Below are 27433 nucleotides of genomic sequence, written 5' to 3'. Positions count from 1 at the left end.
TTCTTTTTTTTAAAAAATTAATTAATTTATTTTAATTGGAGGCTAATTACTTTACAACATTGTAGTGTTTTTTGCCATACATTGACATGAATCAGCCATGGGTTTACATGTGTTCCCCATCCTAAACCCCCCTCACCTCCCTCCCCATCCCATCCCTCTGGATCATCCCAGTGCACTGGCCCTGAGCACCCTGTCTCCTGCATCGAACCTAGACTGGCGATCTTTTTTGCATATGATAATATACATGTTTCAATGCTATTCTCTCAAATCATCCCACCCTCATCTTCTCCCACAGAGTCCAAAAGACTGTTGTATACCTCTGTGTCTCTTTTGCTGTCTCACATACAGGGTTATCATTACCATCTTTCTAAATTTCATATATATGCGTTAGTATACTGTACTGGTGTTTTTCTTTCTGGCTTACTTCACTCTGTATAATAGGCTTCAGTTTCATCCACTTTATTAGAACTGATTCAAATGCATTCTTTTTAATGGCTGAGTAATACTCCATTGTGTATATGTACCACAGCTTTCTTATCCATTCGTGTGCCAATGGACATCTAGGTTGCTTCCATGTCCTAGCTATTATAAATAGTGCTGCAATGAACATTGGGGTACACGTGTCTCTTTCAATTCTGGTTTTCTTGGTGTGTATGCCCAGCAGTGGGATTGCTGGGTCATATGGCAGTTCTATTTCTAGTGTTTTAAGGAATCTCCACACTGTTCTCCATAGTGGCTGTACTAGTTTGCACTCCCACCAACAGTGTAAGAAGGTTCCCTTTTCTCCACACCCTCTCCAGCATTTATTGCTTGTAGACTTTTGGATTGCAGCCATTCTGACTGGCGTGAGATGGTACCTCATTGTGGTCTTGATTTGCATTTCTCTGATAATGAGTGATGTTGAGCATCTTTTCATGTGTTTGTTAGCTATCTGTATGTCTTCTTTGGAGAAATGTCTGTTTAGTTCTTTGGCCGATTTTTTGATTGGGTCGTTTATTTTCCTGGAATTGAGCTGCAGGAGCTGCTTGTATATTTTTGAGATTAATTCTTTGTCAGTTGCTTCATTTGCTACTATTTTCTCCCTTTCTGAAGGCTGTCTTTTCACCTTGCTTATAGTTTCCTTCATTGTGCAAAAGCTTTTAAGTTTAATTAGGTTCCTTTTTTTTTTTTTGCTTTTATTTCCATTACTCTAGGAGGTGGGTCATAGAGGATCCTGCTGTGATTTATGTCAGAGAGTGTTTTGCCTGTTTTCCTCTAGGAGTTTTATAGTTTCTGGCCTTACATTTAGATCTTTAATCCATTTTGAGTTTATTTTTGTGTATGGTGTTAGAAAGTGTTCTAGTTTCATTCTTTTACAAGTGGTTGACCAGTTTTCCCAGCACCACTGGTTAAAGAGCTTGTCTTTTCTCCCATTGTATATTCTCGTGCAGGCAGATTCTTTACAGTCTGAGCCACCAGGGAAGCCCGTCTGGCATGGAAAGACATCTGCAGTTGTTGAGTAGGAAAAATTCAGGTGGCTTAATGCTTTCTCTTCTATTATTTGAGGCTTTGAAAAAATATTAAGCATGCATTTTCATAAATAATTTAAAAATCTATAATGATATTTTCAATTAAAAAAATACCTAAAGCAATAAAACTGTTGAATCATCCTTGAGTCAAATGTGGATGAAAGCAATAAAGAATCAGAACCCTGTGGTCAGTCCTATCCCGTTAGGGTGTATCTCACATTTCAAGGGTAGTCAGGTGTCCAGTTCACAAACAGATAACATTTGAATCAGTGCCTGATACATTATACAGGGACCTGGAAATCTAAAGTGAAGATAATGATGGGCATGGAGGGAATGATGGAAGGAAAGATGCTCTTTTTACTGACTGCCCAGGACATGTCAGGTCTTCCACTGAGGGGCTTTCAGATGTTCTATTCTTATCCTCTCCAAAGTTGGATGGTGGATTTCCCACTTTACAGATGAAGAAACTGAGGCTCAGAGAAGGTGACTCCCTGGGGTTACACAGTGACACATTAGGATTTGAACTCTGGGCCCTCTGATTCTGAATCCTGTGCTTTTTGAAAAGTCTTTCGGGTTTCCTGGACAGCTTGGCCACTTCCAACCTCTCCTCTCTTCTCTTTTTTAGACGACTCAACCGGAACCTGCTGCACACGTTACCAGAGCTGCTGTTCCAGAATAACCAGGCTCTGTCGAGGCTGTGAGTGACGCTCCATGGATGAAAGCGCTCTCTGTGGTCTTATCCCGTGCCCTGTTGCGGGTGGGGGAGCAGTGTGTGGTCAGTGGAGCCTGGACATTCCCATGACCGTGACCCCCACACTCCTCACCTGGCAGGCATCATCCAGGTGATCTAAGGCCATCTTTCTGCAGTGCTTTTCGGGACATTTCTCCATGGCAAGCACTTGATAGAATTGGTAGTCTGTCCAGTTCTGTGTGCTGCCCCTGACAGTGTGGTGTGGTGATGTTCTTGGGGTGGGCACGCTTGCCAGTTGTGATGCCAGACTTTATAGGGAGGACCGTTCTCATGCATCTCTTGCTGCCTTTGATAACCTGCCTTGGGTGGAATGTTTATTCATTCAAATAAGTCCTTCTTGGATCTATTTTCCACTCAGAGTAACGAGGTATGCTAGCTTGTTAACCATGGCACGAAGTCGTGCTTTTATTTGTTGTAAATGTGCTTCTTTCAAGTTTAAAATGTAGTGGCCAATTCTGTGGCTTCATGATTTACCAGATATGTCTGTAACTGTTCTCCTGTACATTTCATCTTGTGGGATCTTGGGTTGGACAGGACCTTAGAGATTACCTAAGGAATCTCTTCTGCAGCCTCTTAGTGTATGTATAGTCTTTTAATCTTTGCTTGGCTACTTCCAGTGGGGAGTTCATTACCTCCTTGGGCAGCCAATTCCATTGTTGGACACATCTGCATATTAGAAACATTTTCTTAACTTTGAGCCCTAAATCAGTTTTTAATAATTTTTGATTTTTCTAGCTTTGCTTTCTGTAAGTATCTAGAACAATCAAGTACAGTACTTTTGTTCAATTTTGAGGAGTTTTCAGGTTTTCTAATTTTGAGTTGGGAGGTTTAGTTATCATTAACAAACCTGAAAAACCATTGGTTTGGACCTTCTGCATGTCCAGCAGAGCACTGTGTGAGATACTGGGCTGCTGGTTCTTCCCTAAAGAAGCTTATAGGACCCCATTGGTAAGTCTGGAGATGCAATGGGTAAGACAAGGGGTAGGGGCTGGGTGGGGGTCGGCACTATGGGGCTGCAGAGTGCTGAGAGGTGTGCCTGGGGAGCCTGGAGCTTGATCTCTCTCCTCTGATTAAATATGGCTGGTTCTTTCCACCTCTGTCCTGATTGCCATTTCTTGGTAAGCCCAATGGTCTGAAGGCAGCCATAGAATTTCTCATGGATCCTGCTTTCCAGGTTTTGTTTTAGGGTGGAGCTCTAATTTTCAGTTCTGTCCCCCAGTTTCAGAACTGTCCCTTTCAGTTCTGTCTCTCTGGTCACTTCCTGTTTCCTTCTTCTGACCTGGAGGTCTCTCCACAGAGATGGAGATGATCTCTTAGTGAGGATCTCTTCTGCTGGCCTTTGCCACCCTTGGGCTTGAGCTAGGCCTTCTCTGTCAGCCCCCTTATAACTGGTAGGCTGGCCCTTTGGTGCCAGGCACATACAGGGTGGCTTGACTTTTCTTTCCTTGATGGCTGAAGGCACAGGGTGGCTTGACTTTTCTTTCCTTGATGGCTGAGGTGGCCAAAGTATTGGAGTTTCAGCTTCAACATCAGTCCTTCCAATGAACACCCAGGACTGATCTCCTTTAGAATGGACTGGTTGGATCTCCTTGCAGTCCAGGGGACTCTCAAGAGTCTTCTCCAACACCACAGTTCAAAAGCATCAATTCTTTGGTGCTCAGCTTTCTTCACAGTCCAACTCTCACATCCATACATGACCACTGGAAAAACCATAGCCTTGACTAGACAGACCTTTGTTGGCAAAGTAATGTCTCTGCTTTTGAATATGCTATCTAGGTTGGTCATAACTTTCCTTCCAAGGAGTAAATGTCTTTTAATTTTATGGCTGCAATCACCATCTGCAGTGATTTTGGAGCCCAGAAAAATAAAGTCTGATACTGTTTCCACTGTTTCCCCATCTATTTCCCATGAAGTGATGGGACCAGATGCCATGATCTTCATTTTCTGAATGTTGAGCTTTAAGCCAACTTTTTCACTCTCCTCTTTCACTTTCATCAAGAGGCTTTTTAGTTCCTCTTCACTTTCTGCCCTAAGGATGGTGTCATCTGCATATCTGAGGTTATTGATATTTCTCCCGGCAATCTTGATTCCAGCTTGTGCTTCTTCCAGTCCAGTGTTTCTCATGATGTACTCTGTATATTAAGTTAAATAAGCAGGGTGACAATATACAGCCGTGACGTACTCCTTTTCCTATTTGGGACCAGTCTGTTGTTCCATGTCCAGTTCTAACCTTGCTTCCTGACCTGCATACAAGTTTCTCAAGAGGCAGGTTAGGTGGTCTGGTATTCCCATCTCTTTCAGAATTTTCCACAGTTTCTTGTGATCCACACAGTCAAAGGCTTTGGCATAGTCAATAAAGCAGAAATAGATGTTTTTCTGAAACTTTCTTGCTTTTTCAGTGATCCAGTGGATGTTGGCAATTTGATCTCTGGTTCCTCTGCCTTTTCTAAAACCAGCTTGAACATTTGGAAGTTCACGGTTCACGTATTGCCGAAGCCTGTCTTGGAGAATTTTGAGCATTACTTTACTAGCATGTGAGATGAGTGCAATTGTGCGGTAGTTTGAGCATTCTTTGGCATTGCCTTTCTTTGGGATTGGAATGAAAACTGACCTTTTCCAGTCCTGTGGCCACTGCTGAATTTTCCAAATTTGCTGGCATATTGAGTGCAGCACTTTCACAGCATCATCTTTCAGGATTTGAAACAGCTCAACTGGAATTCCATCACCTTTGCTAGCTTTGTTCATGGTGATGCTTCCTAAGGCCCACTTGACTTCATGTTCCAAGATGTCTGGCTCTAGGTGAGTGATCACACCATTGTGATTATCTGGGTTGTGAAGATCTTTTTTGTATAGTTCTTCTGTGTATTCTTGCCACCTCTTCTTAATATCTTCTGCTTCTGTTAACTCTGTAAAAATTCATCCTGAACATCTTTCCTCCTGGTCTCCTTCTGTGCTTTTCTTTTCCCTTCTCTTAAGCCCTCTTAACCCTTTGCACATTGGCCCCTACTCTTCCAGCATTATTCACCTGCTTTGACTTTCTTCCCTTCGGTCATATGGATGCCCTTCACCATCTAGGATCTGGAGCAAGGCCCTTGTTGCTGTTAAGTTCTGGACACTGCTTTGATCCTTCATCATTTATTTTATTTTTAAAAACTTTTAAATTTATTTTTAAATTTCAGCTTTGCTAAGGTATAATTAACAAACTTGAAATTACTTAAAGTGTGTACTGTGAAAATTTGATATACACATGCATGATGAAAGGGTCCGCTGCTTCCATCTAGTTCTTTAACATATCCATTATTTCACATATTTATCTTTTTATTGAAGGCATTCAAGTTTTACTTTTTCAGTAAATTCCAATTATGTTAGGACTGTGTTATCAACAATAGTCATCATGTCATACATTGGATTATACTCTGTTACCAACCTCTCTCTATTTGTCCATCCCACAGCCTCTGGCAACCACTTTTCTACTCTGCTTCTGTGAATTTGACTTTTTTAGATTCCTCATGTAAGTGATAGCAGGCTTCCCTGGTGGCTCAGATGGCAGAGAATCTGCCTAGGAGACCCAGGTTCAGTCCCTAGGTTGGGAAGATCCCCTGGAGAAGGAAGTGGCAACCCACTGCCTGGGAAATCCCATGAACATAGAAGCCTGGTGGGCTATAGTCTGTGGGGTTGCAAAGAGTCAGACACTGAGCAACTTACACGCACACACATAAGTGATACCATGCAGTATTTGTCTTTGGCTTATTTCACTTAGCATAATCCCTTGGGGTCCCCCCATGCTGTCACAAATGGAAGGATTTCCTTCTTTCTCATGGCTGAATTATATTCTACTGTGTATGTGGATACTGTGTATGTCGACTATCTATCTATCTAGTCCCTAACTAAACCAGTCCTTATACAGAGCATAGCTGGCCTGGATGAAGGGAGACTGTTTTCTCTAGCTCTCCTCTTTTTTTTTTAACCATCGAAAAATTGAAGTATAGTCAATTTACAATGTTACTTTCTACTGTATAGCCAAGTGATTCAGTTATACCCATATATATATATATATATATATATATACACACACACACACATTCTTTTTCATAATGGTTTATCATAGGATATTTAATATAGAAGATCCTTGTTGTTTATTTTTATATAGTAGTGTGTATATGTTAATTCCAAACTCCTAGTTTATATCTCCTCCAGCCCCCTGCTATCCTCTTTAGTAATTAACCATAAGTTTGTTTTCTGTGTCTGTGAGTCTGTTTTGTAAATAAGTTCATTTATATAATTTTCTTTGGATTTCACATATAAATGATATCATAGCATGTTTGTCTTTCTCTTTCTGACTTGCTTCACCTAATATGATAATCTCTAGGTCCATCCGTGTTGCTGCAAAAGGCATTATTTCATTTCTTTTTTAATAAGTGAGTAGTATTCTGTTGTATATCCTGGTGGCTCAGACGGTAAAGCGTCTGCCTGCAATGCAGGAGACCTGAGTTCTACCCCTGGGTCAGGAAGATTCCCTGGAGAAGGAAATGGCAACCCACTCCAGTGTTCTTGCCTAAAATGTCCCATGGACAGAGAAGCCTGGCAGGGTACAGTCCATGGGGTCACAAAGAGTCAGACCGAGCGACTAACACTAGCTAACTATATATATACATCTTCATCCATTCATCTACTGATGGGCATTTTGGTTGCTTCCATGTCTTGGCTATTGTATATACTGCTGCTATGAACCTTGTGGTACATGTATCTTTTTGAATTAGAGTTTGCTCTGGATATATGCCCGGGGATTGCTGGATCATATGGTAACACTATTTTTAGTATTTTTTTAAAGGAACCTCCATACTCTTCTCCATAGTGACCAATTTACATTCCCACCAACAGGGTAGGAGGAGGGTTCCTTTTTCTCCACATCCTCTCCAGCATTTATTATTCATAGACTCTTTGATGATGGCCATTCTAACTGTGTGAAGTGATACCCCACAGTAGTTTTGATTTGCATTTCTCTGATAATTAGCAATATTGAACATCTTTTCATGTGCCTGTTGGCCATCTGGATATCTTCTTTGGAAAAAAGTCTATTTAGGGCTTCTGCTCATTTTTTGATTGGACTTTTTTTATATTAAGCTGGATGAACTGTTTGTATACCTTGGAAATTAATCTCTTTCAGTAGCATCATTTGCAAATATTTTCTCCCAGTCTGTAGACTGTCGTTTTGTTTCCTCTTGATATTTCTTAAGCCCACCTGTGAACACAGGTGTGCAGGCTGATGGGACTTTGGGGAGGACTGCTGTGCAGCACTCCCCATTGTAGATCAGCCTAGAGCTTGAACTCAGGACCAGGGACAGTACTTCCTGATGCCTCTCCAGCTCAGGTCATCTCAAAAAGGGTACATGCTGAGGGGAAATGATTAAACAAGACTTTTTATTGATCTGGATGTTTGTCCCTGGTGTCTGGACCCTGTATTTTTTCCCTTGGTGATGGTTATAGGGAAGGATACAGGAGCAAGTGCCTAAAGACTTACTTGCTAATGTTCTTTTCTATCCTTCTCATCCCCAATCCACTGACTTGAGCATCTGGCGTTCCAAACATTTCTGTTTACTCTCCCAGTGGTCTGGCTGAGGTGCACTTGGGCATTCCTGCTTCCAGAAACAGGACCTGCAGGCTGGTGGGGTGGGGTAGGGTGGGCTGGGGTATTGTAAGGACATCAGCAGCAGACTCATGGGCTCCTCTTGACAGAAAGCGAGGCACAGTGGGGACCAGAGGTGGGAGGGATATTTCTAGTTCTTTCTGACCGTCTGCTTTATTGTCTCACTTCTCCCGGCAGACCAGTGTCCTCAGTTCACCAGCACCATCTCAGCTCCATTGTGACTTGGATTGACCACCATGTTCACTCCTCTCCTACTTCCTGTGACCTTGGAGCTCAGATCCCCTTGTGTCAGTGGTCCCAGCCCAGATTTCTCGGGAAAGAATCCGATTGGCCCATCTTCGGTCAGGCGTTCCCCCCTGGGCCAAGGGGATGAGTTGGGGGCAGTGGAACTGTCTGGCGTGGTCACACTCTGGGCCCTGGGCCCCCCTTAGAGGGAGGGTAAGAGGGGAGGCAGGGCTTGATGCTTCTGGTCTCTCATCTGCTGACGTTTCTTCTCCTTTGAGGGATCCGTTACTAATCCTTTTCAACTGGAACAAGTCACGGATTTTTTTTTTTAGGGGTCATTATGCTATATCGGCATGAAAATGAGAGACCAGGTGTGCAGGGTAAGGTGATGTCACAAAGTGGTATGTGGCCCACATTACGACAGATTTTGTCTGTGAAGCCTCCAGCAGTTAAAATCCTGTGGCTGGTTATTCCTCACTAACATTTCTCCAGTTGGTGGGTTAGTCAGCCCATTTCTTTCCACGTTCAGGACCAGAGAGGTGATTGGTTTGGACCAAGAGCAGTTTGGTAATCGGGTTGGAAATAGACACCAGGCCTTGAAGGGACCATGAAAACTCTGAAAATGGGCTTAAACCTTGATGTTGAAATCTAGCATTTGGGGATTGACCCTAAGGTCAATAAAATATGATTACAAACATGTTCACTGCAGCATAATTTAGAATGTTGAAATAGAGAATATTGAAAAGGATATAACAAACAAAATGTCCAACCTTGGGGAAATGATTAAGTAAATTTTGGTATATCTACTTGATGGAATATTTATATCCTTGTCAGAAATGGCCTTTATGAAAGGCGTAGAGTGATGCAGATAAATGTTTGTGATACCAAGGCCAGGATGCAAACTTGTTTTGACCAAGATCACTAAACAAATCACTCCAAAGGGTGCACAGGAAAATGACTACAAAATGCCAACAGGGGTTACCTCTGGGTGACTTTTTCTTATTTATATTTCCCAGGTGTTCATTAAAAAGAGTATATATTTAAAAAAATGTTTATTTATTTGGCTGCCCTGGGTCCTAGCTGCGGTGTTTGGGTTCCTTTAGTTGAGGCAGTTCCCCGACCGGGGGTGGAATCTGGCCCCCTGCATCATGAGCACCAAGTCCTAGCCACTGGATGCCCAGGGAAGTCCCAGAGTACATTATTTTTATGATAGGAGATTTTCCCATTTTTGTATGCAGTGGAAAACCTCTGTTGTCTGAGTTAAAGTCAACACTAGATAAATAATGTTGGGGCACTTCCCTGAAGCCGGTTGAACCTGAGGTTCTTCTACCAGATAATGTCTGCCTCATAGGCTGTTGTGGAGATTAAAGAAAGGTGTAACTTCCTCTCATATCAGGTGTAAGCTTATAGCACATTGTAGGTGCTCAGAAAATCAGTGAATTTCCCTTTTATTGATGAAGCAGTGCAAACTCAGAGGGTTTATGACTTGTTCAAGGGGTTGAGTCAGATTTGAACCCTGCTGTGTCTGATGCTGAAGCTCATCCTTTCTCATTACCCACCCACACCCTCTCTACCGCCTGCTATACTCACCTGCCTACTCACCCACCTACTCATCCACCCATCCACCTGCTGATACCCCACCCACCTCTCATCTAATCATCCACCACAACCCTTCCAGCCTTCCTCTCCTCTGTGCTCCCATTTACCCATCTACCAACCCATCATCAATTCGACCATCTCTCCATCCTCTATCTCCTTCCACTGGTCCTCACATCTAACACCCTCCCACTCACCTATCCATCTGCCTGCCCTTCCAGTCTTTCACTCATTTACCCACCAAACCCACCCATTCACTCTGCACTTACCCGTCTACCAACATAGCCATAACCTACCACACACCCATCTATTCCCCCATGCCTCCCTCACCCTCCCTTGTCTTCCCCTCACCACATCCAACTTCCCTCTCACCTTCCATCTACTGGCCCATCCACCCCTGACCCACTCACCCAGCATTACAGAGGACCTCTTATGGGCCAGGCCCTGTTGTCAGTGCTGAGAACACTTGACGGCTGTGTGAGACAGCTGGGAGCGGGGAGGCGCTGTGTCTCCAGAGGTGAGGATTTCTCACTAGTCTCTTTGAAAGCGCTCTGCATCCTCTGACCTGACAGCAGTTTGATGTGTCAGTGTGGGGTGGAGGGAGCAGATGCTTAACTGGCTGGACTTGTGTCTACCCTGGTGGCAGGTTAACTAGATTTAAGATCAGCTTCCTCACCTGACAGCCTCCACGCGAATATGCAGAGATGTTGTTTCACAGATGCACGCAGGGGTTAAGGTTAGGGTGAGAGAGAGAGATTTGAACCTTCCTCCTCCACTTATGGGCTTCCCTGGTGTCTCAGTAGTAAAGGATCTGCCTGCCAATGCAGGAGACTCAGGTTCGATCCCTGGGTCAGGAAGATCCCCTGGAGAAGGAGATGGCAACCCCCTCCAGTATTCTTGCCTGGGAAATCTCATAGACAGAGGAGCCGGGTGGGCTACAGTCCATGGGGTTGCAAAGAGTCGGACAGGACTGAGCGGCTAAACGACAATAACTTTCTCTCAGAGCAGCAAAACCGAGTCTTCACCCACTTTGGCTGGGGGAGCACCGTGTGTGTCAACTGCCTGTGAACTCCCAGATCTGGGATTTGGAGAGGAGTCGCTCCTGCTGCCTTGCCATCCCTCCTCTTGCCGGTTTCATCCCCATCCTCATTCAGAGGCCGCTCCTGGAAACCCAGCTCCTCTGGGCTTCTTTTTAGCCTTGACAAGATTGACCTTTTGTGTCTCTGCTGGGCCTGGAGGTGGTGAGGGTGGGTGATTTAAGGGCAGCCTGGGGTATTTATTCCTCCTTATTTATATCCCCGCCGTGAGGGCCAGGATAACTCATTACCAGGGCCGTGGTGGCTGGCGAGGCGCCTCTGTGATGTCCTGCCGGAGCCCTGTTGAAGAATGCCTGACCCCGCTGACCCTGTCTCGAGCTGGGTTTAATTAAACTGTCAGCACTGGTCAGAAGAACAAAGCCTCCCTCCCCGTCCTGGTCGCCAGCCCCCATCAGAGGCAGGGGGCATTCTCTGCTGAAATGAAGAACTGTTAAACAGGGATCTGTCTTGCCTCCGAGGGAAATTACCCGAAGCAGGAAGGTGACCTCGCTTTTGTGACACGCCCACTCCAGGCAGCAGATTTGCGGGATTGAACTGGCCCCGGACCCCGAGCATGAGGAACAGGGCTCCCTCCTGTCAGAGCTGCCTTAACACACCATCCCTCACCCCTAGACTCTCCCTTTTCCAGAAAGCAATTTCATGAGCTTTGTCTGTGAGGTGTTAAGTCAGTGAGGTGTTTCTGGCACAGGTAGGAAGGTTTGGGGAAATTCAGTTCAGTTGCTCAGTCATGTCCAACTCTTTGTGACCCCATGCCAGGCCTCCCTGTCCATCACCAACTGCCAGAGTTGACTCAAACTCATATCCATCGAGTCGGTGATGCCATCCAACCTTCTCATCTTCTACTGTCTCCTTCTCCTCCCGCCTTCAATCTTTCCCAGCATCAGGGTCTTTTCAAATGAGTCAGTTCTTCGCATCAGGTGGCCAAAGTATTGGAGTTTCAGCTTCAGCATCAGTCCTTCCAGTAAATATTCAAGACTGATCTCCTTTAGTATGGACTGGTTGGATCTCCTTGCAGTCCAAGGGACTCTCAAGAGTCTTCTCCAACACTACAGTTCAAAAGCATCAATTCTTTGGTGGTCAGCTTTCTTTATAGTCCAACTCTCACATCCATACATGACTACTGGAAAAACCATAGCTTTAACTAGATGGAACTTTGTTGAAAGTGCTGCACTCAATATGCCAGCAAATTTGGAAAACTCAGCAGTGGCCACAGGACTGGAAAAGATCAGTTTTCATTCCAATCCCAAAGAAAGGCAATGCCAAAGAATGCTCAAACTACCGCACAATTGCACTTGTCTCACACACTAGCAAAGTAATGCTCAAAATTCTCCAAGCCAGGCTTCAAAAGTATGTAAACCGTGAACTTCAGATGTTCAAGCTGGATTTAGAAAAGGCAGAGGAACCAAAGATCAAATTGCCAACATCTGTTGGATCATCGAAAATGTTTGGGGAAGTTTGGGGTCAAATAAGGTTCTCTGGGAATTACTTTCAGCCCCTTTAGTCCACTTGTAGGGGACATGTAGGGTGTTGCTGAACTGATCTGATTGCAAAAATCTTCAAAGTTTTATTTTTAGGGAAAACCTAGATCCGTGAGTCTAGTGTGAGGTAACTTGCTGAGGCCACAGTCAGTAAGGATCAGAGCTGAGATTTTTTTTAAAATTTTTTAATTGGAGGATAATTGTACAATATTGTGTCAGCTTCTTCCCTACAACAGTGTGAATCAGCCATAAGTGTACATATGTCCCCTCCGTCTTGCACCTCCCTTCAACTCCCCACCCCTCCCGGCTGTCACAGAGCACCTCAGTTGAACTCCCTGGGTTACACAGCAGCTTCCCAATAGCTGTCTGTGTTGCATATGGTAATGCTTATGTTTCAGTGCTATCTCTCAATTCATCCCCCTCTTCTCCTTTCCCTGCGGTATCCAAAGTTTGCTCTCTAGGTCTGCGTCTCCACTCCTGCCCTGCAAATAGGTTCATCAGTACCATTTTTCCAGATTCCATATGTATATGTGTTAATATATGATTTGTGTTTTCCTCTTTCTGATTTACTTTATTCTGTATAACAGGTTCTTTGTTCATCCACCTCACTAGAACTGACTCAAATGTGTTCCTTTTTATGGCCGGGTAATATTCCATTGTATGTACCACAGCTTTATTCATCCATCTGTGTGTGGACTTCTGGGTTGCTTCCATGTCCTAGCTATTATAAACAGTGCTACAATGAACATTAACATACAATGAGATATCACCTCATACCATCATCAAAAAATCTACAACAGTAAATGCTGGAGACTGTGTGGAGAAGAGGGAAACCTGTTGCACTGTTGGTGGGAATGTAAATTGATACAGCCATGATGGAGAACAGTATGGAGATTCCTTTAAAAACTAGGAATAAAACTACCATATGACCCAGCAACCCACTACTGGGCGTATACCCTGAGAAAACCATAATTGTAAAAGACAGAGCTGAGATTTGAAAACAGGTCCCCCTGATCCCAGACCCACATTCTTATCTCTAAACCATCAGCACTTAAATTAGTATGGGAATCAGCACTGTCATCAAAGACCCCAAGTTAATGGGTGTGGAAGGGCCCAAGGATCTGCATTATTAGTAAGTCTGGTCTGCTCCACACTGTGAGAAGCCTTGTTCCTCAGCATGCTTGCTGAGTCTTAGGTGGGGACCGCTTTTTGGGAAGAGCCCCTGTCTGCCTCTGCACGGGTTGGTTCTGGAGTGAGAGCCTCATGAACAAAGACCCTCCCAAGGGCAGACGTTTCACCTCTTGCTGCCATGCAGAGAGCGATTTGGGGATTATGAGTTGACAATTATGGAGCACTCTGGGCTCTCAAAGTGCTTTCCAATCATTAAATCTCTGCCTGCTGTCAAGGCTCAAGTGAAAATGCACACGTCCCACTGGGCCGGCCCCAGAGCCTCTATCGAAGAGGGCGGCCAGCACGAGATTGGCGACCAGCACGCCAGAGTGGCTGACATGGCCCAGCATGGAAGGATGTCCTCAGCACAGCCTCGGCCTTGGCCCCCAGCTCCCCTCACCGCCCCACCCACCCTCTACCCCCAACTGCCTCACAGCCATACTTTTGTGAGCCTTCACAAATAAGGATAGTCAGGGAACCCAGGGCCTGGGGCAGAGCTGGAGGCAAGAGCTGTGGACAGGTCATCCTTAGGGATTACGTCCTGCTGGGGACCTTTTAGAAGGGCTCAAAGGAATGAAAAGCAGCCAGTTCTCTCCTACAGCTTGATAAAATCGGTAAGGAATAAACAATTCATAAGCATCGAGAAGATTCAGAACAGAGGGGAGTGCACACAGGAGGGGGCAATTGTGAATAACTTCTAAGGGTGTGGGGATTTTTAAAAAACCATCTCAAACATTATATAAATAATTCCGCTGTGATATTGATCATTTGGAAAATAGAGAAAAGCAAAGAAAGATAAGAGATAAGAGATTTATTTTTTTTCCAGTTAAACAAGGCATTTAAAAATGCTTGAGCCATCATTCCAATATTTTTTTAAAGAGAGTTGAATACCATTGGTTAAGCACTTATGTGCCAAATAATTTCTGGGCATTTTCTCTTTTTAGTTGTTGCAGTCCTAAGCAATGATTATCTCCATTTTACAGTTGAGAATTGAGGCATGGTTGAGTTAAGTAAATTGGTCACAAGTGGAATCATACAGTATTTGCCATTGTGACTGGCTTATTTCACTTCAGTTCAGTTCAGTTCCTCAATTGTGTCTGACTCTTTGCGACCCCATGGACCGCAGCACACCAGACCTCCCTGTCCATCACCAACTCCCAGAATTGACTCAAACTCATGTCCATTGAGTTGGTGATGCCATCCAACCATCTCATCCTCTGTTGTCCCCTTCTCCCCACACCTTCAAGCTTTCCCAGCATCAGGGTCTTTTCAAATGAGTTACTTCTTCACATCAGATGGCCAAAGTATTGGAGTTTCAGCTTCAACATCAGTCCTTCCAATGAACACCCAGGACTGATCTCCTTTAGGATGGACTGGTTGGATCTCCTTGCAGTCCAAGGGACTCTCAATAGTCTTCTCCAACACCACAGTTCAAAATCATCAATTCTTCAGCACTCAGCTTTCTTTATAGTCCAACTCTCACATCCATACTTGACTAATGGAAAAACCATAGCCTTGACTAGATGGACCTTTGTTGGCAAAGTAATGTCTCTGCTTTTGAATATGTTGTCTAGGTTAGTCATAACTTTCCTTCCAAGGAGTAAGCGTCTTTTAATTTCATGGCTGCAATCACCACCTGCAGTGATTTTGGAGCCCCCCAAAATAAAGTCTGACACTGTTTCCACTGTTTCCCCATCTATTTCCCGTGAAGTGATGGGACCGGATGCCATGATTTTCATTTTCTGAATGCTGAGCTTTAAGCCAACGTTTTCACTCTCCTCTTTCACTTTCATCAAGAGGCTTTTTAGTTCCTCTTCACTTTCTGCCATAAGAGTGGTGTCATCCGCATATCTGAGGTTATTGATATTTCTCCCGGCAATCTTGATTCCAGCTTGTGCTTCTTCCAGTCCAGCGTTTCTCATGATGTACTCTGCATATAAGTTAAATAAACAGGGTGACAATATACAGCCGTGACGTACTCCTTTTCCTATTTAGGACCAGTCTGTTGATCCATGTCCAGTTCTAACTGTTGCTTCCTGACCTGCATACAGGTTTCTCAAGAGGCAGGTCAGGTGGTCTGGTATTCCCATCTCTTTCAGAATTTTCCAGTTTATTGTGATTCACATAGTCAAAGGCTTTGGCATAGTCAATAAAGCAGAAAGAGATGTTTTCTGGAACTCTCTTGCTTTTTCGATGATCCAGCAGATGTTGGCAATTTGATCTCTGGCTCCTCTGCCGTTTCTAAAACCAGCTTGAACATCAGGAAGTTCACGGTTCACGTATTGCTGAAGCCTGGCCTGGAGAATTTTAAGCATCGCTTTTCTAGTGTGTGAGATGAATGCAGTTGTGCGGTAGTTTGAGCATTCTTTGGCATCGCCTTTCTTTGGGATTGGAATGAAAACTGACCTTTTCCAGTCCTGTGGCCACTGCTGAATTTTCCAAATTTGCTGGCATATTGAGTGCAGCCCTTTCACAGCATCATCTTTCAGGATTTGAAACAGCTCAACTGGAATTCCATCACCTCCACTAGCTTTGTTCGTAGTGATGCTTTCTAAGGCCCACTTGTCTTCACATTCCAGGATGTCTGGCTCTAGGTGAGTGATCACACCATCCTGGTTATCTGGGTCCCCTCCCCTCAATCCCTGGTAACCACTGTTCCACTTTCTGTTTCTATGAATTTGACCACTCTAGGTGCCTTGTAAGTGAAATCATACAGTATTTGTCTCTTTGTGACTGGCTTAGTTCACTTAGCATAATGTCCTCAAGATTTATCTATGTTATCGCATGTGTAAGAATTTCTTTCCTTTTCAAGATCGAATAATATGCCATCGTATGTATGTGCACTACGGTTTTGCTTAGCCACTCAGACACTGAAAGACATTTGGGTTGCGTCTACCTCTTGGCTATTGTGAATAGTGCCACTATGAATATGGGCGTGCAAATGTCTCCTTAAGAGCCTGCTTTCGGTTCTTTAGGCCATATGACCAGATGTGGGATTGTTGGGCCATATAGTAGTTCTAGTTTTAAATTTTTGAGGAATCAGCATACTCTTTTCCACAGTGGTTGCACCATTTCACCAACTCTTGCTATTCTCTGTTGTTTTGGATGACAGTCATCCTAATGGGTGTGAGGTGACATGTCACTGTGATTTTGATTGCATTTTCTGATGATTAGTCAGGCATCTTTTCATATGCTTTTTGGCCATTTATATATCATGTTTGGAAAAATGCCCAAAGCTTTTGGGCAATTTCTTTCATCCATTTTTAAATTAGGTTTTTTTGCTTTTTGGGGGGGTTGTTGCTGTTATTGAGTTGTAGGAGTTCTTTAAACATTCTAAGTATTAACTCTTTATCAGATATATTATTTTGAATATTTTCTCCCATTCTTTTTTTTTTTTTTTTTTGCTGCCTTACTCTGGCATGCAGGATCTTAGTTCCCCAATCAGGGATCAAACCCGTGCCCCTGCAGTGAAAGTGTGCAGTCTTAACCACCTGACCACCAGGGCAGCCCCTGATGTGTCTTTTGATGCTCAGAAGTTTAAAAGTTTGGTGTAGTCCCATTTGTCTATTTTTGCTTTTCTTGCCTATGTCATACCCAAGAAATCATTGCCAAGCCCAATTTTTTCATGAAGCTTTCTCCATATGTTTTCTTCCAGGACTTTTATAGTTTTGAGTCTTATGTTAGGTCTTTGATCTATTTTGAGCTAATTTTAAAATATGGTGTGAGATGAGGGTTCAGCATCATTCTTTTGCATGTGGATATCCTGTGTTCTGGACCTCAGTTATTGAAGAGACTGTCCTTTTATTGATAACATTGGATGGTCTTGGCACCTATGTCAAAGATCATTTGACCGCATAAGTAAGGGTTTATTCTTGACCTTTCTGTTCTATTCTACTGGTTCTTTGTCTGTCTTTATCTTAGTACCACACTCTTTTGATTACTGTATCTTTTTTTTCTTCTATTTTTTGACTGTGCCTTGTGGCATGTGGGATCCTAGTTCCCCAACTAGGGATTGAACCCACATCCCCTGCAGTGAAAGGGTGGCGTCTTGATCCCGTGGACTCCAGTGTACTCACTGGACTCTTGATCACTGGAAGTGGTTACTGTATCTTTTAAATATGTTTTGAAATCAAGGCATGTGAGTCCTCCAACTTTGCTCTTCTTTTTCCAAATTGTTTTGGCTATTTGGGCCCAGTGATGGCTTTTTACTTGGAATCACAAGGAACCTGTCACAGTAGAAGAGAGGGTATGGGAGCTTTGATCTTTGGATCCAGGTAGGATAAAAGTAATCTACTCCAGCCTTTGCTTAAACACATTGGTGAAGGGGAGTGCTCTATTTCACAAGACAGCTAGTCTTGGTGAATCATTAGGAATCCTTGTGCTCACCTTGACCTGTTTTCCTGGCATGTTTGCCCAATGATCTTTCTGCGCTCTCTAGAGTTATACTCAGAGCAAGAATGCGAGCCAAGGGTCAGCTCTTTAATTGGCCATTATCTTTGGCAGATTTTTCAAGGGAACAGTCATGTTTCTAGGACAGATCAATGAGAATTGTTTGTAAGAGGGCTGAAGCTTTCTGTAAGTGACTGTCATTGTACAGATTCTTTCCAAAGTTCAGAACTATCCCCAGAAGCTCTGTGGTCTCCCTTGTGCTGTTTCATTTATGGGCATCTTTGTGAAGGAGTTCCCTGAGAGCCCCTTGCCTTTTCAGGTTTGTTGGTGGGGGAGAGGGGAGTCTATTCCTGAGGCTCCCTGCAGGAAGCTGCATGGTTTGACTAAGTAGGATCCTTCAGCCAGGGGACAGTTTCCCACCTTCTTTCAAGGAACCCAGGCTTTACCAGACTTTCCTGTCTATAATCAGGATGGACCAGTAAGGATATAGGTATGGTAGATAGCCAGGGTGAGAGCTGTCTGAGGGGTCTCAGCTGGGGACTTTTTGGCAGAGTGTGATGGAGATGAGCACTGAACTGGGAGCCAGGAGGCTTGTGTTCTAGATCTGGCTCTGTCCCGTCCTTATCTGGCTCTACAACCTTAGACAAGTCATTAGTATCTCTGGACCCTGCTGTATCATTCTTATTAATGGATTGGGTGAGCATACAAAAAGGATGCTCAACAGATTCACAAGTTACTCAGAGCTGCAAGGGATGGCCATTATACCCAAGATGATAGAAGTAAGACTGAAAAAGAGCTCCATGAACTAGGTGGGAATCAATGAGGTGAAATGAAATGCTGATAAATATGAAGATGACTGTTAAAGCATTGAAGAGGGGTGGTGAGGGGACCTGACTTAGCAGCCCTTGTTACGAAAAGGGGCTGTGATTTCAAGCTAAGCATCAGTCAGGAGTGCGGTAAGGTGGCTAAAAGAGTGAATGCGGTCTTAGGTTGAGCTAATAGAGGCAAAACATCCTCTTCAGGACAGGGGATAGGCCTGTTTTAACCTATGCTGATTTGAGCGCATCCAGAGAACAGTGTTCATAACTAAGATTTGGATTTTCTTGTGTAAGATTGTGTATTTATTTATTTATTTGTGTTTTATTGTGGGAGGCTGCAGGGAGAAAACGAGATATATTCTGGAGGAGGGGGGCTGACATCAAGGGTCATCTGGAAACTGTTTCATATGAGATAGAGTCAAGGGACCGAGGCTGTTTGGTGTGATGAAAACAAATATAGATGAACCCTGAGAATCATTTAAAAATCTACAGGACAGATGGTCATGAGGACAAGGGACCAATTTGTTCCAGAAGCATGACTTTCAGAAGTGGACACCTAGGATGAAGAAGTGGGTTTTGTTCTGTATCAGGCAGCCTTCCTAAAGAGTGGGCTGCCAGGGGGTGGGCTGCTCGGCCTGTCGCCTCATTCCCTGAGAGTTCCAGAAGGGGCTGAATCCACGCCTGCCAGGACAGGACAGCACGTCTGAGACTCTGGGGTGCCTGGCTGTGAAGGCCTTGGGGTGCTTTTAGATGCAGAGCAATCTAACCAGGGACACATGAAGGACTCGTGAGCAGGGGAGAGGCCTGGTTCTAATGTCGTTTGCTTGCAGACGCATGGAATTGGCAGATGGTGGGAGCCTGAGAGGCCCCTTGCCTGAACCTCAGTGTTGGAAGCCATGCTTTATAGCTAAGTGCTTCCAGCAAATTGTGTAACGAAATATTTACCAGACCCCAGATTCTGGCCCATGTTTTGGAATCAAATTTGGAACAATAAAAATCAATGAGTTAGCTCTGGAGATGATGTCGGGTCTGTAAGAAGACACGAAAGGTTTGTCTTCAGAAGAGTCTGCTTCTGGAGATGCTCAGAGGAACCACTATCCTGGGTGCCCCCCGACCCCCCGAGCAACGACTCATTTCCTCTTTGGAGTCCACACGGCGTCTCTGGAACCCTGGTGTTTGCACCCCTCTGCTCCTTCAACAAAGGCCCTTCTGTCGGCAGATTTCAGAGGCCAAGCAGGGAAGGGTCAGGAAAGGAAAGTATTGACTGAATACCAATAAGGAGGGGAAGTGTGTTCGTGGAAGATGAGGGGCGCCAGGCAACTCAGGGGCCCACTCGTGCTGTGCAAACAGAGCAGAGAATGCCTTTTGGCGGGTTTGTTTTACTAAAGGCTCTGGGGCCCAGGGGAGGCCAGCAAGGGGGGACAGGAGAGAGGGAGGAACTATTTCACAATGTGGAGTTTAAGCTCAGCCCCTTGCTTGGGAAGGGGCTGGCCTCAGAGCTGCGGGGTAACAAAGAGGCAGTGTGGGCTGGTGACAGTTAGGCGAAAACACATGGCAACTGATGGGCTAGTAATGGGTGGGGAGGTAACCTGGGAAAAGCTGGTGCAGGGAAAGCTGGCACATAAATTCCGGTGGCGTGACATTCCCCTTGGCAGGGGGACAGCGGCCACTCCATCACCTCCCCAAAGCCAGCGCCAGAGATGTTCCCACTCTCAAGAAATGAGGCCGGGGTGAGGGATGGCTGGAAGGGTAAAAGCCACGCTGGGGTTCCGTTGCCCTGCAGGGCCCCGGAAAGGGTGGAGAGGAAGAGGAGAGCATTTCTCTGCAGAAGCCAGAGCCTGAGGCTGAGTGCCAGGAACAAGGGTAGAGAAGGTTCCCATCACTGTCGCATAGTGGAGGGCGCTGAGACCCGGGGTTGGTACCCTGGGGCCCTCACCTCTGAGAGACTTGGCACCCGGGCTGATTCCCAGGAGTCCTCAGCTGACCAGTGGGAACCAAAGGCCTCATGCTCCATAAGTACACAGATACTGACTCACCATTCCAATGGGAACTCTGCCCACCTTTTCTCAGAGAATCCTTGAACATGTCAGCTCTCAAACAGGGGGACAGTGTTTATCACCTGGAGTCTTTTGGAGGAAGCCACTTAGCAGTTGGTATTTGGACCTTCATGACTTACACAAGGTTCCCCCAAACAACCAGGGGTACCCCAGAGTCCAGAACAGTGGTTTGTGGGTAGAGATTTTAGTTTTCTGCCACAGACCAACGGTTTTTTATCATGTCAGTACTCCTTAAAAAACAGAACAGCAAAGTGACTTTTTATCTGTGTGTGTGTGGCCAGCTCACCTCTTCATAATCTTTAGGGACATTTAGGGAAGAAGAGGAAGGGGGCACATCTGTCCACAGTGGCAGGTCTGGAGCATTACTCAAGGGCGCCTCATCAGGTGGGAGCATCCCTGGGGTCAGTACCATGGGGCCCTCACCTGTGAGAGGCTCTGCACCCAGGCTGTGGGTGAGAATCCTTAGTGTGATTCCTGGTCGATGTTTGGAAAGCAGCAGCTGGTCTCAGGCTCCCAAGGACTTGTAGGACATGTACTCCCGTGGTGAGTTTCCCTCCTGAAGGACACGGTGATTCTGGAGATGGCCCCTCGCCTTGCTGCCTTGCTGATAGGCAGCCCCCTTTCCCAGCTTCCCTGATAGCTCAGTTGGTAAAGAATCCACCTGCAGTGCAGGAGACCTGGGTTCGATCCCTGGGTTTGGAAGATCCTCTGGAGAAGGGAAAGGCAACCCACCCCAGCATTCTGGCCTAGAGAATTCCATGGACTGTATCGTCCATGTGATCACAAAGAGTCAGACACAACTGAGTGACTTTTACTTTCCCAGCTTGGGCTTGGCTTCCCCCTCTGGATGAATGGATGGATAGATTCATTCACCCAACCAACTTATTACAAGCCTACTGTGATTTGGGATGTGGGGAATATCAGATGAATTAGATTATGGTCTTGGGCTTGGCAGGAGTGTTGACTGGTGTTCTTGTGGTTGCTGATTTTATAAGTAGGTGGTGGGTATAAACCATAAGAATTTGATGGATGATGGGTAGCCTGGCTTTTCCCCTCACAGAGCCCCTCACAGTAAAATGAGGAAAAAAAGTTTCACAGGGATAAACACACATGTGTCAATTACAGTGTTCGAACAATAAACTTCCATGCTTCTGTGTCAGATATATGGAAATGTGGTTGCCACACCTGGGCATCCAAATATCTTATTCTTCTAAAGACAACTGGAAAAAACAAACCCGTTTGCTATAAGCCATCAGCTCCATTGGTAGGAAAGAGAGGACCAGAAATCACTTTTGACAGGTCCTTACTGTAAACTGTGTGAGCAAAAGCTGGAACACATTTATCAGTGATTTTTAATAGCATCTTTCACAGCCAGCTGGAGATGGCTTGAGACCTCACTTGTCCCTAAGGGAAAGCTGTGGACAACTGGTCATTTGAACATTGACCGCAGACTGCAAATGGCTCTGTTCCCGGGGCTCCCAGCAGGAGTGCGTCGCTTGCTGATAAGCGCCATCTGTTGGTGGTGGAGGTACGAGCAGGTGCGGGTGTCCCAGAGACCCTGACTTGGGGAAGCCATGGGGCACTTTCCGTTTGAACTTTCTACATATAATCTGATGCTGCCAAAATAACCAGGGCTGAGGACTAGGCATAACACGGAAGTTAAGAGTTTGGACTCAGGAATTCAACAGCTCTGCTGCTTTTTACCTGGTTGACCCAGGCAAGTTGCTTCATCTTGCTTAGACTGTTTTCTCATCTGGAAAAAGAACATAATAAAGACCCAACCAAAACTGTTGAGCAGGGATAAAGTAAAGTGATGCCAGTGTCAGGGTCTGGGATTCCAGCCCACATTCTGCATGTGGTAAATCAGCAAGAAATGTTAAGCCTGTGTTTTTCTTGATAGGTAAATCCTAGTCTTCCTAACAGTAGGAAATGAAGAGGACACAAGAATCAACCAGCATCTTATCCTCATTTCTCTGCTTGGAATATATGAGAGCAAAATTTTCCAAAGGTGTTTTTTGATGATTTGTAGTTTTTCTCGTTTGTTTTGAACAAAGATAATTGATTGAGATTCTCAACCAAATGTGAGTTGAGATTCTGAAAATTCTCTCTCCAGCAAGAAAGAAATGAGTCGTGAAGATGATGCCTCTTTCCAAAGTGCATCCATTAACACCTACTGCTTTCTGATGGACAGGCTCTGTGGAGGATTTCCTTGATTATTCAGAAAGAGAAAAACATTATTTTTCAAGAAATAAAAATGCAGTGTTTTTTTTAGTGCTGACCAAGGGGCTGGAGCTAAATTGGCAGAAAGATTCCTTTGTCTCTTATTTGACTTTGTGGGGCATCCACTTGGTTCAGGTTAGAAGGATGCTGGCCTTCACAGTTCATTTAACTCCAAGAGCATCCGGCTTTGCTGAAGTGTAGGCATTGATAGTCATCTGTTTTTACTCTAACAGGGAGGACTTGGCCCTGTTCAATCTGTGCCCATTTCCCATTATTAGTATCAGCTCACACCCAGGATGGCACCCCACTCCAGTATTCTTGCCTGGAGAATCCCATGGATGGAGGAGCTTGGTGGGCTACAGTCCATGGGTTGCAAAGAGCTGGACACGACTGAGCAGCTTCACTTTCACTTTCACACCCAGAAAGGGGGGGATGAGATGCCTCCCTGTGATGTAGCTGCTGCCCCCAGGCGTGTCACCTCATGCCCTGAGGAGGTCGTGTTGCCTCTTACACACCAAGAATGGGGCCCCTAGATCTTCCAGGCTCTCAGATTAGGGCTTTGTTCACACGGGAGCATCACTTCTTTCCTTCTGCTCTTTTCGAAGTTTTAGCAGCCCTTCAGGGTGAGCAAATCACGCCCGCCAGCACTTTGTAAAAAGCCTGGAAGAAACTGTTCTCATTTTCATTTAACTAGAAGGGTTGTTTATTCAAAATATGGTTTTATTGGTGTGTCTACATTCTTCACCACCATTGCCAAATGCAGAAGCTGACACATTAGGATAGCCAGCCCTAGCATTGCAGTCCAGTATTAAATTCCGTAGTCCCCCAAAGAACCCCAGAAATTCAGGAGCTTACTCGGGCCTGGAGGGGCCTCGCCAGCCACCATCACTTCTTGCCTCTTCCAGGGCTTGGCATGTCAACTCATGGTTGTTTTTCTTAAGGGCAGGCAAAACAGGATTGTATCTTATAATACCTAAGGGAAACATTTTGAGCTGAAAAAATGGTCCCCACACCATTGCCGTTTTTGGAAACAGGAGGCAGGGCACATCAGTTGTGTTTAAATACCTTCTGCAGTCTTCCCTCTGCTTGGACGAGCAGCTGCTCTGGGGAAAGAGCCTGTCAGTGTGAGACCTGGAGCACAGCATCCAGCGAGAACTGCCAAGAAGCTGGAGACCCTTCTGAGCTAAGGTACTAATTGCATCCCACCTGGGCTGAACTCTTCCTCAGCTTTCAGGTTTGCGGCCTCTGCCTCTCAAGGCCTTACTGCTGCCCAGCAAGAAACCACTGCCACCTGGGCATCCTCACTGTTGCTCCCGTTCCCGGGGCATAAACCTCACCGCACCCCCTTGCTGATTCCAGGTTGGTGTGGGTTCTCAGCTTCTCTGTCTCCACCTCCTAAGGGAATCCCATGTTTCAGCCTGGGCTTCCCAGGTGGCACTAGTGGTAAAGAGCCTGTCTGCCAGTGCAGGAGACACAAGAGACCTGAGTTTGATCCCTGGGTTGGAGAGATCCCCTGACATAGGAAATGGCAACCCACTCCAGTATTCTTGCCTGGGAAACCCCATGAACAGAGGAGCCTGGCAGGCTACAGTCCATAGGGTCGCAAAGAGTCGGACATGACTGAAGCGACTTAACACTAGCACCAAATTTCTGTGCCTACCTCAGTCCAGTTTGTGGGTGAGAAGAGAACGATGTGGTCTCAATTTCCATTGCTGGTAGGTCACTGTTGAGGGTGGGAGTCATCACGAGTTAGAGTTTTATTCAAAACTTCAGGCACCGACGGTGCACCGCCCTCTGCCATGAAGGGCAGTCAAACCAGGAAGGGAAGGACGCAGCTCCGGGAGCTCCAGCACAGGCCCTGGTGCCCGGTGGGGCAAGGCTGGAGGGAAGGTCAGGAGGCCACCAACGCCGGGATGCTGGAGCTCAGCTCTCTGCTCTCCAGCTCGCCAGAGTGGCTCTGTCTGACTTGGTGCCTGTCCAGGCTCAGAAGGTCACATCTATGACACCTGAAGTCTCGTCCAACTTCACCAGCACTGCAGGTAGCCCGCAACCCTCCTGCTCCGCGACAGTCTTGGTTGTGGAGTCTTCAGCCCAGAGCATTTCTGTTGCTCCCTTCTGCCTGTGTCTGTGATTTGGAGAGGGGCTTGCTTCTCTGGACCAGCTGCCTTTGCCCCCCTAACCTGTGCTCTGGGCTCCTGCCTCTGTTCCTGGGACAGGGTTGGCAACATGATGGCTGAATTCTGTGTGCCTGGCTGCCTATGGGTCCCAGTGGAGACGTTACCCCTTGGTGATGCTGTGACCTTGAATATCCCGACTCCGGTATCCCATCTTTCAAATCAGAGTCGCTTGTTTCCTCCCTTCCTCTCCTCCTGGGGATGAGAGACAACATGGAGTCCCCAGAGCTAAAGCAAAAAGGCTGGAGAAGAAGAGCCACTTCTTCACCTTTCTTCAAAATCCACTTGCTTGATTTTGCGGGAGATGCCTTGTGGTTTTAGCCAGAAGGAATTTTTTAGATGAGCAGGACCTGAGTGAATTATAAAAGAGCCATCCCCTTTCCCTAGCACGTAGGCAAGAGTTATCTCAGAGAAGCAACCTTACGACAGGAGAATTCACTGTAGAGTTCCTGGTTTTGAGAGGTTTTTGAGATCCTCCTGGGAGCCTGCTGTGTCTGTGGGGAACCAGAGGCAGTGATTCTGCACCCAGGAAGTTCAGGCCTCCTGAATGTCTGTGGTTTCAGGGTGTATGCTGAAGGGCACAGGTCAGCAGGGACCTGCCTAGGCTCTTTCTGGTCCCTGAGCGCCTCTGCTTCCACTAAGAAATAGGTGACACTCTGCACCCCAGAACATGGCCTTGATAACAGCTTCTGTGTATTGAGCACCTGCTGTGTACATCACATAAGCTCTAGTTAATCCTCCCAGTGACCTTTGAGGGTGCTCAAAGGGGAAAGTGAATGTCACTTCTTCAGGCAAAAGTGACACTGGGGGCCATCAGAACAGAAGTCTGAACGCTGTAAGTCAGCGTAGGGGAAGTAGAGTGAAGGGCTGCTGAGGGGAAGGAGGGGCAGTGGGTCTGCTTAAAGGGGGTTTTTGTTCTATTAAGAGGCGGCTCATAAAGCCCCAGGTCGGGGAGCCCCGGGCACTGGGAGACTTCCTGCAGCCTAGGGTATCGTGGGGAGCTGGGCACAGAAGGCCCCCGACGCCCTCACGGCTTGAATTTCCCTCCAGACGCTGCCTGTGGTGGAGGAGAGTTCCCCATCACACCCAGGGGTGCAGAGAAGAAAGGCTCCCCTTTCCCAAACTGTGTGTGCTTTTCCCAGGGGCCATTGTTCCTGGTTGCCAGGAGACTGAAGCCTTCAGGTGTCACCCGGGAGACTGGAGCCTGGGTATTCGGGTTTAGGTCAGGCACAATGACGCCTGCAGAATGAAGTGGCAGCCCCAGGACCTCCTCAGCCATTTGTCACGCAACTGTGGCTCCCAATGACAGTGGAGACGCGGGGCCTTGGCGGGAGGAGTTGGGTGGACAGGACAGGGCAAGGGGCATTTGATGGGGCCAGCTAATGGTTGCCCCACCAGAGCAGAGCCAACACACCCCTTTGGGGAGAGGAAGTGAGGCTTGCCACTGCCTCTTGGGGACGTCAGAGGCCTGTGATGGGCCTGACCAAGGTTCAGGGCTGCCTGCTGGGAGCTGGGGGCCTCCCAGGCTTGATGGAGCTACGATGTTCCAGGAAGTACTCAGTGAACTTGGAGGGACGTCTGCTTCCAGACCAGACAGCCCGAGAGCATGGTCAGAGCAAAGAGACGGTCCACATTGAGCACAGCGAGGACACAAGGCTGTCCAAAGTGATGGCAAGTCAGAGTGACCCAGGGGGCCCAGCAGCCAGGACCCTTGAGGACAGAGTGGGGGTGTCACAGTATAGCAGGTTCATGATGTATCCAGATCTTTCCTTCCCCAAACCTTGAAGCACAGCTTCTCATACATGCAATTTATTGAACAGAGATGAAATAGAGTGTGTGTAATCTACTTCAAAATCGTCCTCCCCCACTTTCAGTTCATCCTATGTTTTAGATTTTTAATTGTGGTACAATATGTATAAGTCACAACTTACCATCTGAACCACCTTTAAGTGAACAGTTCGCTAATATTAAGTATAGTCACGTTATTTTGCAGCCCATCTCCAGAATTTTTTCATTTCACAAAATGGAAACCCTGTACCCCTTAGGCAACTCCCCGTTCTCTTCTGCCCCACTCCCTGGCAACTACCACCCTATTGTCTGTCTTTATGAGGCCGACTACGCTGGGTGCCTGTAGGTGGAATCACGGGATACTTGTTCTTCTGTGACTGGCATATTTCATTCAGTGGAATGTCCTCAAGCTTCATCCATGTTGGAGCTTGTGTCAGACTCTCCTTCCTTTTCAAGCAGAATAATATCTTATTGTGTGTCTGCACCACCTTCTGTTTATCCATTCATCCCTGGAT

The 27433-nt window shown here is 46.0% G+C and overlaps 1 protein-coding gene across 1 annotated transcript in view; it reads left to right on the top strand.

Annotated features, from left to right (window-relative positions):
* SLIT1 (slit guidance ligand 1) overlaps positions 1 to 27433 on the top strand; it is a 171800-nt gene that overhangs the window by 26288 nt on the left and 118079 nt on the right. Inside the window, exon 4 of the mRNA XM_040254163.1 lies at positions 2134 to 2205. Within this exon, the coding sequence (XP_040110097.1) occupies positions 2134 to 2205 (72 nt within the window). The remainder of the gene's footprint in view (positions 1 to 2133; positions 2206 to 27433) is intronic.

This window comes from Oryx dammah, unplaced genomic scaffold (assembly GCF_014754425.2).
Source record: "Oryx dammah isolate SB20612 unplaced genomic scaffold, SCBI_Odam_1.1 HiC_scaffold_14, whole genome shotgun sequence".
Lineage (NCBI taxonomy): Eukaryota > Metazoa > Chordata > Mammalia > Artiodactyla > Bovidae > Oryx > Oryx dammah.
This window is presented reverse-complemented; position numbering and strand designations above follow the sequence as displayed.